At 25.8% G+C, this 17,863-nt stretch overlaps 2 protein-coding genes across 3 annotated transcripts; one reads left to right on the plus strand and one right to left on the minus strand.

Annotated features, from left to right (window-relative positions):
* Positions 1 to 395: 395 nt before the first annotated feature.
* On the plus strand, positions 396 to 2,699 carry LOC107168127 (ribosomal protein L28). Its single transcript, XM_015517432.2, has 5 exons — positions 396 to 555; positions 726 to 823; positions 918 to 1,046; positions 2,386 to 2,499; positions 2,567 to 2,699. The coding sequence occupies exons 2-5, from the start codon at positions 737 to 739 to the stop codon at positions 2,660 to 2,662; spliced, it is 426 nt and encodes a 141-aa protein (XP_015372918.1). The 5' UTR covers positions 396 to 555; positions 726 to 736; the 3' UTR covers positions 2,663 to 2,699.
* On the minus strand, positions 2,659 to 11,001 carry LOC107168126 (intraflagellar transport protein Oseg1). Of its 2 annotated transcripts, XM_015517431.2 has the most exons (26): positions 10,733 to 11,001; positions 10,588 to 10,656; positions 10,391 to 10,500; positions 10,074 to 10,194; positions 9,725 to 10,009; positions 9,578 to 9,653; positions 9,315 to 9,506; positions 8,507 to 8,595; positions 8,152 to 8,260; positions 7,937 to 8,080; positions 7,735 to 7,872; positions 7,508 to 7,672; positions 7,309 to 7,428; positions 7,122 to 7,240; positions 6,901 to 7,054; positions 5,304 to 5,465; positions 5,070 to 5,236; positions 4,722 to 5,002; positions 4,505 to 4,649; positions 4,331 to 4,424; positions 4,146 to 4,246; positions 3,848 to 3,956; positions 3,619 to 3,778; positions 3,169 to 3,368; positions 2,875 to 3,039; positions 2,659 to 2,805 (listed from the first exon to the last, which is right to left on the minus strand). In XM_015517431.2, the coding sequence occupies exons 2-26, from the start codon at positions 10,644 to 10,646 to the stop codon at positions 2,728 to 2,730; spliced, it is 3,543 nt and encodes a 1,180-aa protein (XP_015372917.2). In that variant the 5' UTR covers positions 10,647 to 10,656; positions 10,733 to 11,001; the 3' UTR covers positions 2,659 to 2,727. The 2 variants fall into 2 exon arrangements, with proteins under 2 accessions (XP_015372917.2, XP_089084786.1); XM_089228660.1 differs by lacking the exon at positions 10,074 to 10,194 and having other exon boundaries at positions 9,725 to 10,022.
* Between the last annotated feature and the right edge of the window lie 6,862 nt (positions 11,002 to 17,863).

Here is a 17,863-nt window from a genome sequence, read left to right on the forward strand (position 1 = left end):
TAGCTTGTATATTGAACGTGTAACTTCTTGAACACTCAAAATTGGATACGTATCGTATATCGATACACACCAATTTCTTCCCTGAAAATCTTGATTATTATATTAATAATTAATATACATTTCATATGATTTTTCTTTTACAAATAAGGATGGTCATGATTGTAGATATTATTAGTAATTATTATATTAATGTTGTCTATGATTGCATTTGTATTTTATAAAGCTTAAATAAGTCTTATAATAATAATATATTATTGTATTCCTTTTTATTTTAAACTATTACTATTTGGCGCCATTATCCTGGTAGGCTTGTTTTTAAGCGCATTTTTCATTTGTATCAGTAATACCACACCAACATATATTGCTATTCCACGAACAATTTTGTGCTATGTTTGGGAAGGAATTGGGAACATTGTACATTGCTTGATAATTATTAATTACTTTGAGGTTACTTTTGACTTTTGAGTCGGGTTGACATTTGTCAAAATTTTATTTAATCTTATTTGGGAGATTCATACGTCTTTTTTAGTAATTTTCCTAAATTTTGGACAATATGTAAGTAAATACAATTTTTGTTGATGGTTAAGTATTGAAATATAGTGTGTTCACATGTATTCTTTTGGTCTATTTGTTTTAACGTGATATTATGAACTCTTTTCAATTGAACCATGTGTCGCGTTGTTTGCCTATTAACATAATGAATTAATGTTTTTTGTTCACTTTAGATTCGTTCACTATGTCGGCCGATCTAAGCTGGATGATAATCAGGAACAATAATGCGTTTTTGTCAAAGAAAACTAACATTAAGAAACCATTCAGTAAAGTATGTTAAATTGTAATCTTCTATGTTCCAAATAAATAAAACTAATATATTTTTATCTTCTAATACATGGCTTAAATTGTAATATATTTGCCAGGAACCAATGAATTTAACCAATTTGGCATCAAAACGCTACAATGGTCTTGTACACGATAACAGCATTGGTGTGGAATCTGCTCCTAATAACAAGGGTTTCACAGTCATTACTAAAAAGCGCAAGTTGGCAGTGAGTATAAATTATAAGCATTGATTCTAATGATTGTAGACCATTATTTATAAACTAAAATTGGCAATTCTATATGCTGCATATTATTTAACCCAATTTCGTAAATAAATAAGTACTACAAATTGGTAGGAAATTGTTGATTGGTGTGTCAACATCTAATATGGCTTCTACAACATTTTATTATTAATTTATCTACTTAACGTGATGATATGTCTATATTCCGTACTAGAAAGAACTCATAAAGCAGCTGACTAAAACTCGTTTATCAAGCCCATAAGCTTCCCCCTCAACAAAACAAGTTATATGCTTTCAGAGCTTGTTGGTCATGTATTGCAGTATGGGTTTGCTAGATGTATGCATTCTCTTGTGGTACAAAGTATACATACTAATCAGTTCCATAGTTACTAACAATTTCTGATTCAGTATTATGATATTAAATAATATACAATTTTAATTTTAACATGTATATTGAACACAATTTCTGTTAGATTTATTCATTCTTTAAGTAGATTAAGATTTTTTATGAAATAAACTTTTAAAACTACATAATACCAATAATTTAAGTGATGAATAATGCTTCACCAACTCTGATATAATTTGAAGTTAACATAATATTTTGAAATCTGATAAATTATTGGTATAATGGTAGTATAGTAGTATCATATTAAGCCATTATAAAATGGTAACTAATGATGTTTCTTAATAGTTATGATGTACTCTAAGTTGCCTATGCTAGATAACTTTGGTTAAACATTGATAGTTATTTAACCATGAAAATTTGTATAAAGTAGTTTCATTAATTGTCATTTACCTGTTAGGTATAATAAATAAATAATCTACAATGCTTGATTAATGACATCCACTTATTAATTTGTGATAAATATTTAATTTTTATGAATTTATTTCAATATTACGGTAAAGCCTAACTGATTAATAAAGAATTTTGGTTAAATTGGATTCCAATATTCAATGCCCCAACAACTGTGATTATTTTTCTAGTGAATAGCTGCACTACCAATTAATATTATTTTCAATGACATTTTTAGTAAAGCTTTTGGTATGCTCTTCAACTTATTTCAATATTACTATTAATAGACATTATTAATTGCTTTATTGTTGTCTGTATTAATATAGTATGAGTTAAGGTTTTTGAGTAGTACACAATTCATCAATAAATTTATATTAAATATTAATCCTACTATTAGATAAAATAATTAGGATGTGTACCTAATTGTATGTATAAAATTTAATTAAACCCAAACTTTATCGTAATAATCCAGATATCTGGAATCTGTACTCCACTTTCAAAATATGTGACTAGTTCCTTCATATTTTTTAGAATAAACCAGGAAAGTCTCTTGTGAAAGTAAACTTTACTAGTGGTCCAAGAAGGTCATTGTTCAAGTTGCGTAAATATTTGCTTGGAAACAACTACAGAAAAGACCTTATCCAGGTACTGTAATTTAAAATAAAATAAATAATTAACTATAAATTAAATTAATTTATGATTGATATTTTAGGCTTCTCTGAGGAGAGCTAGTGCCATTTTGGAATCACAAAAACGAGCTACATTGACCCTTAAGAAGTTGGGTAAAAGCAAGAAACCTGATGCTTAATATTTTTCAAATATATATTTTTTTGTCTTAAAACAAACAGTTTTATTCATGTCCATATTTTATTATTATCCTGTCTTTGTTCTACAAAATGGACAATGTCCTAATCTTAAAACTTCAACTTCATATTCATCTGCATGGAACATCTGAAACAAGAATTATTATTATCACTAAACAAATTTTAATATGTGCAAAAAATTAAATAATATAGGTACCTTAAAACAACTATGACAGTTAGTCACTAAAAATCCAGGTAATACATTTCTGTAGTATTTAAACTTCAATGGTTTGGGCCATTTACAAACTATTATACTAGTAGTGTTCATGGATTGTAATATAGTATTGTTAACTTTTATGGGTTGATAAGTATTTTCTTTATTCTAAGTAAAAAATAACAATTATAAAAGCATAATTATAAATTTTTTCTTAGAAATCAAGTAGTGATTTACTCATGTTAAACATGACTTAATTATAAAATTATGAAATAAAAAAGCAATTGAAAGTTTCACCTCAAAATTCAAAAGTTTGTATGTAAATGGGTCGACTGTTTCATCATGAATTTCTTCATTTAAAATTAGCGTATTCATTTTCTGAGATTTATTTTCAGACTCAATGGGTTTACTCTCTTCATAAGCATTTTGTATTAATTTCAATGCCTCAGTATCTGATATATTTTCTTCCAATTGGAATTCAATCAATGGTAAAATTTCTGATAGATTTAAATAACAAATATGTGTTAAATTATTTTTGTTTAGAACTCATGATAACTATTTATTGTAGTTTCAGACTACTAATGCTATATTATAGCTAATAATTATTCTAAATAACATTAATAATCATTTTGGGTTTTTTAAAAATGCTTTTATTAAAAATTCATCTTCTATGAATTAAAATAGTTAATTTCATAATATGTCTTTTAAGTTGGATATATAATATATTATTCATACAATAATACAAACCGAATTTTATGTGGGAATATATAAACTTATGATTGCATGTGATACATGTTTGAACCATTGGAGAATTATAAGTCAAACAGCGATAACACATTGATAAAAGATCTTCATTGTCATGAAATGGCTTAGCACGAATACTCAATGAAGCAAGGTCAACAAAATCCTTGATGTATATAATAATAAACAATTGTATGTTATATATTGTATTTTGAAAGTAAGTAAATAATATTACTTGATATTCAGAAGGGATTCTCAGCTGTTGTAAATTTGTTAAAATTTGTCTGGCTAACTTGAATGCTCTCATAGTAAGTGCTTGTTTTGATAATGTGTATAATATTGCACTATAACATACAATGTTACATTAAAATATTTTTAGTTCAAAAATTATTTTGTTATTGTAAGTTGAATTTTCCTTTTATGCCATAACTTTTAAATTATTACATGGGCATTTGAATATCAAAAGTAAACTACTTAAGACATATATAACTTGATATAAGCTAAAATTGTTTTAATATAATTAAATAACTTACAATTTTGAAACTCCTTTTAGATGTATATTATTTGTCTCATTCATGAGAAATCGTGAAATATTGAATAAAGTTTCTGGTTGATAAGACATAAAAGGATCCTCCTTAAAATAACAAGGTGCAGAAAATATTACATTGAGTATATAAAAGAAAAGCAAACAAGATGTATGATCATGATTTATACAAACCATGTAACGGTGAATAGCATTGTATGCATAATATATTGAAGCATACTTGTCATATAAATTGTATTGGTCTATTATTTTGATAGAGTTTACATCACTGAAATAAATAATAAATTACTTTTTGTTGTATGTATTATTTAAGGATTTTATATCTAACCAAGGTTATAAGGTATTTACCTATTTGAAGCAATATTCAAATATTGTCTACTTAATAACCAATAATAATGACCAGCATCTTGAAAACGCTGTTCGTCAACAGCGTTTTCAGTTAACATTTGTAATACTTGGAATGCTCGTTCTGGTCGGCCACCTTTAAGAAAAGCTAAAAAAAGAAAAGAAAATAATTTTCAATAGCAGTAAAACAATGAAAATAATAAGATTATAAATTTAATACCTTTTTGTGCTTCAACAAATTTATCATTTTCTGCTAGCCATTCAGCATACGGTAAATAAACTAGAGGAGCAAAACTTGGATTTTTTTCAACTAGGGCAAAGGCTTGATCCCAATTATGAGCTTCTACATGCAAAGATACTATTTCAGGTCCCATATCTTTGCCCAATTTAGCATATATTTCAACAGCACTTTCTGTATCACCTAGTTTACGTAACTCATCACCAATTCTACTTAGAACTTCTTCTTCAGCTTTGTCAGCGTGACGTCCAAGTTCTAACAGCCTAGAAATAAGCATACAACAAAGAAGTAAATGGTAAATTGTAATGGTTCTATTATCTATAGAATTACATGTGTGTCCAACAATTATGAACCATAATATCAATAGAACGGTCAAATTCTTCGGCTGAAATATATAATTCTGCTGCAACTTTATGTTCATCAATACTCATAGCCCATTCAGCACGTTTAATAAGTAATTCTTTATTTTCACCAGCCGTATTTGATCCAATAAATTCCTAAGAACCAGTTAATAAATTTATTTTGGATCAGAAATCAATAGTTTTACAAATAAATATAAAGTACTTGTGCCAAATCAAACATTCTCAAATCAGTATACATGGTAAAAGCTTTATGTTCAAAACCCCATTTTTGATAAATTCTTGCAGCTTCTTTGAACTTTCCTTCATAGGCAAGTACATCAGCTAGTAGGCAGTGTTTGTCTTTTTCATTGTGTAATCCTTTTTCCTTTTAAACATTTAAAATTCAAATATAGCTGTTTATAATTTATATACTATACGGGGTAATTTATGAAGCGTAAAACACTCATTATTTCAAAAAGTGTAAATGTTTTTGATACTATAATTTAACATGGCTTCAAGTTGTTTACAAAACGACGTTTTTATTAAAAAATTATATTTTTAACATTTATTTATCCCTATAATTTTTTTAAGTATTTTACTTTTTTCAATGACAACATGTAGTTTTAATTTGATATTCCAAAACAGAATATTTTTCTAAGTAATTTGATATATAAAAATTGAATTTAGGGCGAGTAGTTTACGAGATATAGGTATTTAAAGTTTAGATGAGCGAAGTAGAATGGTACGGGGTTACCCCGCGACATATTTGTCCATTACTCCACTCATCTAAACTTTAAATATTTATAACTCATAAACTACTTGCCATAATTCAATTTTTATGTATCGAAATTCTTAGAAAAATATTCTGTTTTGGAATATCAAATTAAAACTACATGTTGTCATTTAAAAAAGTGAAAACTTAAAAAATTATAGGGATAAAAAAATGTTAAAAATATAATTTTTTAATAAAAACATGGTTTTGTAAATGACTTGAAGCTATATAAAATTATATTTTCAAAAACATTTACACTTTTGGAAATAATGAGTGTTGTACGCTCCATGAATCATCCTGTATTATCAATATATTATAGTCTTAAGAAGTTATCTACAAAAAATTAACATGGCCATTTAAATATAAAATTTTTTTAAATTAAAATACACCCAATAGATTAATGTTTAAATATTTAAATAAACAATTTAATATTAATTGAAATATTTTGATTTTTTTGAGGGATTCTACATAAAAATTCTTTTAGATATAAATTAAAAAAACAAATGATAATGTTCATAACATAACTAATGCAATCGTATTGCACCGTCCTACGTATCTTAATATTCTATATCCATTTATCTCAATTTGCTTTTAAGATATCACAACACTATTTTTTTTCTCTCTGTTTGAAACACAACATGGACAATTTGTATTCAGAAAAACTAAACAAATTTTGTGTAGTGAATTGAGCTAATATCAAATATCTATTTTTGTAATTTATCTTTAGTTTTTCTTTTACATAAATTTCAAAATTTAGTATTTTGAAATAGTAATATTTTACATACTCGTTACACAAACATTTGAATAAAAATAACAATTAATATAAAAAAAAGTTAATGTTCTTAAAGTTATGTTAGATAATAGATCAAATTCACTTCAATAGTTAAGCTGAAAAAACATGATTGGATCTGCTGAATGCATATTTGCCATGTTGCCCAAATCACAAAAAAAAAAATACAAATAGTTCATTATTGAAAAAAAGGATGAGTATGCTTATTGAATCATCATGTATATATATGTATAAAAAAAATGAGTCAAAATTGTTTACTTCATAAAGCGTAATTAATTCCAAGTATTTTAATTCATTAATTTTCGCAAAAGCTTTCTTGGCAATTAAGAGATCAAAATGTTCTAAGGCTTCTCGAGCTAATATTTTCCAATCAGTATCAGTGACATTAAGACAAGCAATTTGATAAGCTTTGCTGAAATATAAATACAAGTTAATAATTAATGAATTATTATTTTTACTCAAAAACAATTTTTACACACCTAAAATATTTATTTTCTAAATATTGATATAGTGGAACTGATAATGCAACTTCAATAACTGATACTATAGAATCATTTAGAGAGAATATTTTAGAACCCCACATGCCAATTACATGTCCCTATAATATGTATAGAATTTTATTAGATTACATTAATATGGTTGATACTAATTGAATTAATTTATTACTATGATACGTTGTTGATGAGCTGGAAATCCATTTATTTTGATATTAAATATATGTTTACCAGAAAAACATGCCATGTCAGAAAATTTTGAATTCCAAACTACACTTGTAATATCAGACTCCTAAATCATATAATATGTCATTTTAAGTTAGAAAATTATACATAAGTAATAATAAGTAGTACTATACACAAGTATTTACTTGAAAAAGAAGCTTTTTTGATTTCATATCAAAAAATGAACAATTGTTTTCATCGTCAACAATAGCTGCTTTATCCATTGATATATTAACGTCGAAACAACGGATACTTTTAGTAACATTAAATAATTGCTGCACAACTAAACTATTTACACGTAACATCAAAACCTAAATATATAATAGTTTTGTGGATAAATAAAATTTAAAAAACACTAAAATTCAAAAAATACTTGTCCGTTGTGTAATCCAACTAAAATCTGTTCTTTGCCTGGAGAACCTCCAATAACTTTTAAATATTTCACAATAGAACTCATAGTCCATTCACGTTCATATACACCAGCTAGTGATAAACATTGAAGTCTTGTTTCCTAAAAATTTAAATCAATAACAAATTAGTATTATATTATTCTAAAAATATTTAAATCTCCTTACTTGACACAAAACTAAATTATTTGAACAAACTACTAGTAGATTACAAGCTGCATGTTTAGCCAACTTTTCTTTGATTCTGTAGTGCATTTCAGATGTTTGAATTAAAGATGATTCATATACTATGATTTTTGATGGTAATTGAACCTGAATAAAGTTGATTGAGATTGGAAGAATACATACACAATATGTTTTAAGTATAATAAACTTTAACTTACAGCCAATCTATCCTTAAAAATTGCAATTTTTTTAATCAAATCTCTGCATTTAATTTGCACTTTTTGGTTAGTAACTAAATCTTGGACAACAACATCTGTCATATTTTTTCTAATAAATAATAATGACAATTATTAATTGATATTGACAAAATGTTTGGGTTTTAACTAAGTAAAAGCATTGTTAGTCAGTGAAAATCCATAAACAAACAACATTATTAAAAGTGCCATTTATTTTGAAAAATAGGTGACTTCAATCACATCAAGATATGATAATGAATTTAAGACTTTGTGCACCATAACCTTATAAATATACATTGTGAAACCGTGCAGTTACAAAAATCTGTAACTTTAGTACCTGAATGCATATTTTTCTTGATAAAGTCCATGTATTATACTGAACTCGATTTTGTAATATGCTAATGTTCCATCTTGACAACCTAACGCCTATTAATATGGATAGTTATAACTTATATTTAAGTGACAACAAAACAACTACATTTTAGAAACAGCACAAAATAAAATAATAATTTGGAAATTGTATACATTTTTAAATTATAGTTATAAATATTAATAGCAAAATACAAATGTATAATTTTATAGATTAGACATAAGAAATCTTTTCTTCAATTATTGTATTTAAATATTAAGTATAAGTAGTATAGCCAAAACACACGAAACAGAAATAACTAATGAGTAAAAGACACATAATATACTTAATTATAAGTTAATGAATCATATTATGACACTTATACATCAAACAAAATTTGTATTGTTATCTAAATTGAAATCATATACTCAACAATTCTGTAAAAATTGTTAAAATAATAATTTCAATTTATGGAGTTGTAAAAAAGAAATACATCACAGATAGGTAAAATATGAAATACTATGAAAATAATAATGAAAAAGATAATCTGATATTTTTATATGTTGATGACTCAGTGATTTAAGGGAAAATTTAGTTTAATAATCAATAGTTCACTTCACAATCTTAACGGTTCTATTGACTGAAAATAATAAGTTTGAAGAAATAATGAAACAAAAAATAGGGTTAAGAATAATTGCATTATACTTTATACCTTACAGATGTATTATATATTGTTTATACCACTAATTTTAAATAAAAATTAATAAAAATCAATTGATTGATCAATGAAACTTACTACAAATTTTGAAAGTGGATGTACAGAAGAGGCCCATATCCAACTGTGCTTGTCTTCAAATTCACACAACTTTATTCCATCAATAGAAAATATGGAGCATTTTCCTTTACAACCACCAATTAATAAATAGGAATCATTACTTAGAGTTTTAATTATTAAAGCTTCCAAATGTATGTTTTTATTCTTTAGAACCTACAATAATATTTTGTATACTTTTAGTTATGTTATCAAGTGTTAAGTGTGAGTATTATTTAATTAATTACTTCAGAGCCAGTTTTGTTAAAAAATGATAATTTTTGTCCCCAATCAGTAGTACATAATATTTCATCTTCATTATATCTACATGTTACAACATGCAAATAAGTATAATAAATACAAATATAATGTTAAACTATTCATTCGACAAGTACCTAGATGATAACCAAGTGATTGCCCAAATTGATTGTCCATCAGATAGCTCAACATTTGCAACTTCTTCTCCGCTTTGATTACGTAAGGAAATACTTCCATTATCACACCCAAGGGCTAATGACTGACCATCTGTTGACCAGGCACATGTATTTATTTTAAACAAAATTTTATACTTTCGAACAGATTTTTGTTCTATAGAGTATAAACTAAATTCCATAGAACTGCAACTTGCTAAGTGATGAGTAATTGAATTAAAATCCATGCACTGGACAGTGTCATTGTGACTGAAAAAAAAATCTAAAATTCAGAAAAAAGTAAAAACAAATAAAATCAAATTACAATGATTACTTATATTTTCCAACTGGTTCAAATTTAGATGACCAGAGAATAACTGATTTATCTGCTGAGCCAGAAGCAAATAATTTGCCATTTTTAGCATTTGTCAAACAGATAACATTTTCTTTGTGTCCTAAAAGTTGAAATATATGTTCTATGCTAAGTAATACATAATAGTATTATAGTATAACTAAATCAATAGATAATTTTAAATTTTAAAACTTGTATAATAATTATTGAAATAAATAATAATAAGGTCATTTTGACACTAAAAAGAAAAATAATAAAATTCATTATATAATGTCTATAGTTAAGGGATATAATTTTACCTTTTAAAGTATTTAAAAGATATCCATCAATAGATCTATAGATAAGAACATCATGGCCGGCTGTTGCAAGTAGTTGGGAACCATCAATACTGAAGCAAATACTGTAAATACTATTTGTATATATAAAAAAAAATATATTAGCAGTATTTTATTTGGAACCAATTTAATTTGACAGACATTTTTTAATAAAATATTACCATTGTTGAATTTTATCTTTATCCTGTATTTTATGAAGCCAAATGGGAATACAATGCATCTTTAACTACCTACAAACATTATGATTGTTAATAATTTATACGAATAACAAATCTAATTGTTTAGCAAGAAGTAACATAAACTTACAATTATAAAATATAGATATAACTTAATATTATCTGTAAATTTAAATGCCTATGTTCTGTTAGCTCATAGAAAATAAAAATATAGCATTTTGAGATTCATTAATGAGTAATAAATATTAATTTAAAATGCTGAAATAGTTGAATTGATGAACGATTTTTATTTATCCAGTATCCATCCACAATCCACAACTTACTATGGAATATATAGCAATTAGCAGCATTGGCCATTGATTATAGAATAGACAGATAGACCATGCTATAGGGATTTTCGGCGACTACAATTTTAATTATGATAGCTGCCGGTAGGTAGCGTTGTATGAATTAATTTTATATTATTACGGCGAATAACATATTCCTTAGACCGGTTTGAGGTAGTGACAGAAAAAGCGATAAGCCTATTAATGACTTTATAATGGATAAACCTATATTTATTATTTTCTGAGCATTGCGCCATGATTGCCACTATCGCTAAATAGTATATTCACAAAATTTTTAATTTTTATGTCGAATTCTACTACAGAAAGCAATAATTAATTAATTTCATTACGAAAGATCAACTTTGTTTGGATGTTTGGAATGTTACGATTCAGGGAACAAATCTAGTTTAGGCGTTAAACTCGTTTTTCAATTTTTTTTCCCCCAAAATGTGTGTTTTAAGGCACTGAATTTGAATCTGTTTGAAAAAGTTGTATTATATATAATATATAATAATACATATTATATATTGTATTATATTATATTATATTATATTATAAAAGTAAGTGAAATTATAATAAAAATTAACGCTGTGGCTAGAGACCAGGACACCAGGTATATAATGCGTAAAAATTATATCCCCGGACATGATATACGCATGTGATTTCTGCACAGAATATAATAATTTCTGCGCGACGTTATCACTGTTATCAGATTTAAAAAAATTTAATTGATATTGAATACCTAATTATTAATTTACAATACAATTTAAGATATCTTGGATAACCTAACCTATGCGACTGTCTTGCAAAATTCAAGATGCATACCTATATGATAATATGTATATTAAAATAATAAATGCATGATTTGGCGCTTTGCCATCTTTTAACGGAACAAATAACAAGACATAAGACTTTTACAATTGTTACCCAAGCGTAGGTATGGTAAGCCTAAAAAGGCGAATTGGTTTTGTTCTCAATGTTGTATAATGTGTTATGTGTAAACCACGATTTAAGATATACAGGTTACACATCGGCCTATGATATAATGTATTATTTTATGCCGTCTAACTGAGTCTCTAAATCAGCTGTGGAACTACTGACTGGCACCATATAGCGGCATTTAGGTGGAAACTCAGCAAACCAAAACGTACTATTTAAAATATTAATAATAATAATAATAAATAATAAATTATTATTATTATTATAGCACGTAATATTGCACGTATGAAGTAGTAATGTGAACGGTCGTATAGTAATTTATTAGTAATTAGTAAACTCGTAAATCATAATGTAGCATTTACTCACTTATTCTAGTTATATAATATGTATAGGTAATGTTAAATAATACCACCTTGCTTGGTTTACTAAATTATAATTTAAGAATAAAAAGCTTATATCTTTTACTATTACTTTTTTCCTATTTTCTGTTTCTATTTTTTTACATGGCATTTCAGTCAACTGATGAAACTTTAGGAAACTCATTTCCAACAATTTTGTAATATGAGTGATCTAACTGTACATCTTCATTTGCCTTTTCAAATATATATTTTTTAAAAAAACAAGATATTACACCTAGTAGGTACCTATATACATTTATTTTAAAACATGGGTACAAACCTTTCTTTTTTTTGGTGCAATAGCACAATCAGCTGATAATGAGTTTATACTGTCACTACAGTTACTATATGATATACTCTTATTCATATTATATAAATCATTATTTTCGGTATTATAATATGCCATGTCTAAATTGTCTGTACCATCTACCTGTTTATTCAATGATTTCAATGTAATAAAACAGTTTTATTGTTATTGTAAAATAAGACTAAATAATGCATACCATAACATTAGAAGTAGATGCATTATTAAATAAATTTTGGTCAATAGGTATGGCTCCTTCTCGTAATTTAGGTCTTTTGTAACATATCTAAGAGATAATTTAATAATATTTAAAATTACTAAAACCCTTAAAGTGAACCCATAGATCAATATTGAACTATTGTTGATCCTATCTAAATTATCAAGTATTAGATTAATATTCACTTACCGAAAATTGACTTTGTCCCGACACCCATGTTCTAATTATGTCATCAGTTTTAAAATGTAATTCACAGACTCTATAATTAGATTTCAGCTCTATACCAAGAGCATTTTGCCACAAATGAATAGCATTTTTTGGTACACAAAAAGTACTACCAATTGATGAATTACAATTTGGTACACAACACCGCATGTTGAATTACTTGAATCGAATCAAACTTAATAATTACACTACAGTGAATTTATGCAAATAGAATAGATCGTGGGTGATATTCAGACATGAGATTATATAAATAATCAGTGGCTCATAAAGATTTAACACATTTAATTTTTATTTCAATTAACAAATTTTATATCATCATTGTAATTATTTATTTAAAATATACCATGCACAAATGTAAAATACATTCAATTTATTATACTAAACTAAATATAATAAAAGCCCGTTCTTTCAGTGGAAAAGTAAGTTAAATTAGAAAAGTTTTAAAAAAAGTTTAAGTTATACCTAATATAATAAGTGTATAATAAATAATAATCCATAAACCTGATAATCTGATGGCATGCAATTCGGACAAACCCCTCGATGAGGTGGCATGCAATTCGGACAGAACCTTTCAAGAGATGGCATGCAATTCGGACAACCCAATTTATGTTTTTTTTTTTTGGCATGCAATTCGGATGCACGCATAACTATTTAATAAATTACCTTCATATTTTATAGACTTTGCCACAACATAACCAAAACCTAATTCAAACAAACGTTTAGTAAACACATTCAAATCACTAGTTTCTCCTTGAATAGAAATATTATTCACTATGTTTGAGCTGTCTAGGAAATTTTTCAGACCGTTAAAATATGTAGTGTCTTCCATTTTCATAAAAATAATAATTTAAAAAACCGCACCAAAGATAATTCAAAACAAAAAATATTGATTGAAAAAAATGATTTAATCAAAACACTAAAAAAGTTTCATAAAATATATATGTATGTCATATAGGTACAAATAGTATTAAAGTGGAATAACCAATTCATATCAAGTTATCTTCAATATATATATATATTTTTTTTGGGACACAGATCACACAATGATTACTAAATAAACTCGGTTAATCAAAAATAGTTTTAATAGTGTTAGAAGTTTTTAGAAAGTGCTTAAACTAAAGAGTTAACTAGTACAATAATAAATTTACTTTGATCATGATATATAAAAAATTATATTACGCCTACCCTATCGAGCCACTACCTAATTCCCCATAATCGAGAAAAATTGAGATTATTATTTGACTATTGAGGTAAGATAAACATTTAATTTGCAAATAGTAGTATAATTATTAATTAATAATTTTTACTACCATAATAGTAGGACTTTACACTCTGATTACTGTATTGTTTAGGCACCTCTATTAAATTTTTAAATTTTTTAAAATACTATATTTATATTAATGTTCCATTTCAGTTTATTAAGAACATATTAAATAGTTCCATTTTTATGGCCAGAAGTACCGTCTTATAGGTACTTTAACTTTTAAGGTTTCGTATTTTAAAATAATATATTATAATATAGATTACAAATGTTAAGAAAATTGCAATTGCTGTATATTATGCAAAATATGCATCAAATTCTACTAGCAGTTAAGTATAGGTGCCTATATTATAAAATAAAATATTTATTACACAACTTATACAATATATAATAATATGTTATTATGTTATATTATCATCTATGAAATATGTACTATGTAGGATATAATATCTTAGTCCGTGGCACGAATTAAAATATACTGGATACCCAACGACCTATATGAACTGCTATTTTTCTTGGACCCAAACTGACTTGCCAAAACAGCTGTTGCAAACTACACCTAGCGCTTGTTATCATATTAGTAGCAACTTTTACAAAATAATTTACCGCCAAATTTCTAAATATTTGGAATTAAATAAACAACCATGACAAATTATATTCGTCAATTCGTCATGTTAATTACTATCATTGGACATTATTTATAACCAAGAATTAAAATAGACGTACATCTTAATTCATGTTTATAACTTAAATAGATTTCCCATTTTTCATTTAAATACATCAACTGTCGGTAGTGAAGCTGATTTACTTAATAATAAAACAAGAGGATACCTAACTCACCCAGATCGAAATTTATACTTATTACTCAAACATCTAGAAACATGTTTTTCAAAACATGCCACTTCTTGTGATGTGTTTGAAGATACATATAATGAGTTTTAGATTCTGAACGAAGTGATGAATGTATTGATTTTACAAAGATGTGTGTTTTTTTTTTTTTTTTTTTGTGTCTGTGTACAGCATAACTAGTCGAAATAATGCTTCGATTTCAAACTTTGGGGGTGGTTTCCGATGTAAAATTGAAGATCCTTGATGCATTATAGAGGTCAAAAGTAAACATTTTCCAACAGTTTTCAAAAAAATCGAGAAAAACAAAAAAAAAATGACAGAAAAACGGGAATTTTTACGCAAAATCAGTTTTCGACCAAATCGATTTTTTTATATGGTTGTAATTCAAAAAATAATCACTTTAAATACTTGAAATTTTCACCAAATGTTTATGTTAATGTTCTCTATATACAGTTTCATTTTCAAAAATTTTTGACTTTTTTTGAGTTATTTATAGACCACTGAAATTTACACTTTTTTTGAGAATTTTTTTTTGAAGTGTCGGTAAAAAAATGTTGGACGACCAAAAAAACTTGAAAATTTAATACAAGGTTCCTTATGCGTTTTTCTTATTGTAGCTAAAAAAAATTAAAAATCGTAAGTCACAATTTTTTTTAATAAGCTTTTATAGTTCAAAATTTTACGAAATCTGTCGAAAACGCGAAAATTTGCAAGTAATTTTGAAGTTGAAAAATCATAAAATTTTTTGCGTTTATAACTAAGGATTAAAAATACAACACTAAGTTCTCCATAAGTTTTCCTTCAAGTAGCTATAGAGAAAACTCGAAGTATCATTATAAAAAAAATTTTAAGTGCGTTTGAATTTTAAATTTTTACGAAATAGCGTAACGATAACGATTTATCCTGAAACGATTTTAAATATTTATTATTATTCAAAAAGTATAAGTCCTAGATACTTGAAAATTTTACCAGTTATTAGGATTGGTATTTTCTTTACATGATTAAATTTTCAAAATATTTTGACTTTTTTTGAGATATTTATAGACGACTGAAATTTTCAATTTGTCTGAAAATTTTTTTTTGAAGTGTCGATAAAATTTTTTTGGCCCTATCAAAATACTTGAAAATTTAATACAAAGTTCCTCATAAGTTATTCTTAAAGTGATTAAAAAATTATAAGAATACATAGGCACAATTTTTTTAATTAGCATTTGAAGTTCAAATATTGACTTAATACGTAAAAATTACGGCATTGTTCAAATTATCTTAGATAGAAATTCATAAAAATTTTTCTTTTTTGATCTAAGATTTGAAAATTTAATACAAGGCTCCTATCATATTTTTACAATAGCAGTTGAATAATAAAAGAAATGCGTAGTCACAAATTTTTTTTATAAGCATTTAAAATTCAAATTTTGACTAAATACGTAAAAATTACGGCAATGTTCAAATTATCTTAGATAGAAATTCATAAAAGTTTTTCTTTTTAAATCTAAGATTTGTGAATTTAATACAAGGCTCCTATCATATTTTTACAATAGCAGTTGAAAAATAAAAGATATATATTGTCACAAATTTTTTTTATAAGATTTTACAGTTCAAATTTTGACTAAATACATAAAAATTACGGCAATGTTCAAATTATCTTAGATAGAAATTCATAAAAGTTTTTCTTTTTAATTCTAAGATTTGAGAATTTAATACAAGGCTCTTAATATATTTTTACAATTGCAGTTGAAAAATAAAAGAAATATATTGTCACAAATTTTTTTTATAAGATTTTACAGTTCAAATTTTGACCAAATACATAAAAATTACGGTTATGTTCAAATTATGTTAGATCGAAATTCATAAAAGTTTTTCTTTTTAATTCTAAGATTTGAGAATTTAATACAAGGCTCATAATATACTTTTGCAATATCAGTTGAAAAATAAAAGAAATATATAGCTACATTTTTTTTTTACATGCATTCAAATTTTAATTTTGACAACATACGTAAAAATCACGAAAATTCGTAAATTATTTTATTCTATAAATTCATAAAAAAATTTCCTTTTATACCTAAGATTTGAAAATTTAATACAAGGCTCCTTACAAGTTTTTCAATCTTTATCACAAAAAAAAATGTCCATCGGAAATTCAAATTAAATTTTTATTAGCATTTGAATTTCAAATATTGACAAAAATTCGTCAAAACCATGAATATTTGCAAATTATTTTGTAGTTCAAAATTCATAATATTGTTTGCATTTATATCTAAGGTTATACAATTTAACACCAAGTTTTCCATAAGTTTTGCTTCAAATAGCTATAGAGAAAATTTGAAGTGTCATTATAGGAAAAATGTTTTGAGCGTTTGAGTTTTAAATTTTTATGAAATCGCGTAATGATAACGATTTCTCCTCAAACCAGGTATTCGTATATCTATGATAATATAAGGTATTATGAATTATGATAACTACACTAATTAATTAACCGTGCCTTATGCAAAATGCGTCTTAATTGAAAAATAAAATATTTGTTTCAAAATAGAATATATGACAATATTTAAATATAATATATCCTAGACTGACAAATCATCTCCGTTCAGAATCGTTTTTCGTATACAATGATACCTATCATTGCATTCAAATTTAATCCCATCCATTACAGTAACCTACTGTACAGCAGAGCGACATCCACGACTTACCCGCTTTTTTTTTATTTACAAATTTAAAAAAATATTTGTGCAAATGGAAATT

This window comes from Diuraphis noxia, unplaced genomic scaffold (genome assembly GCF_037042655.1).
Source record: "Diuraphis noxia isolate RWA-SAM2 unplaced genomic scaffold, SU_Dnox_SAM2 contig0005, whole genome shotgun sequence".
Taxonomy (NCBI): Eukaryota; Metazoa; Arthropoda; class Insecta; order Hemiptera; family Aphididae; genus Diuraphis; species Diuraphis noxia.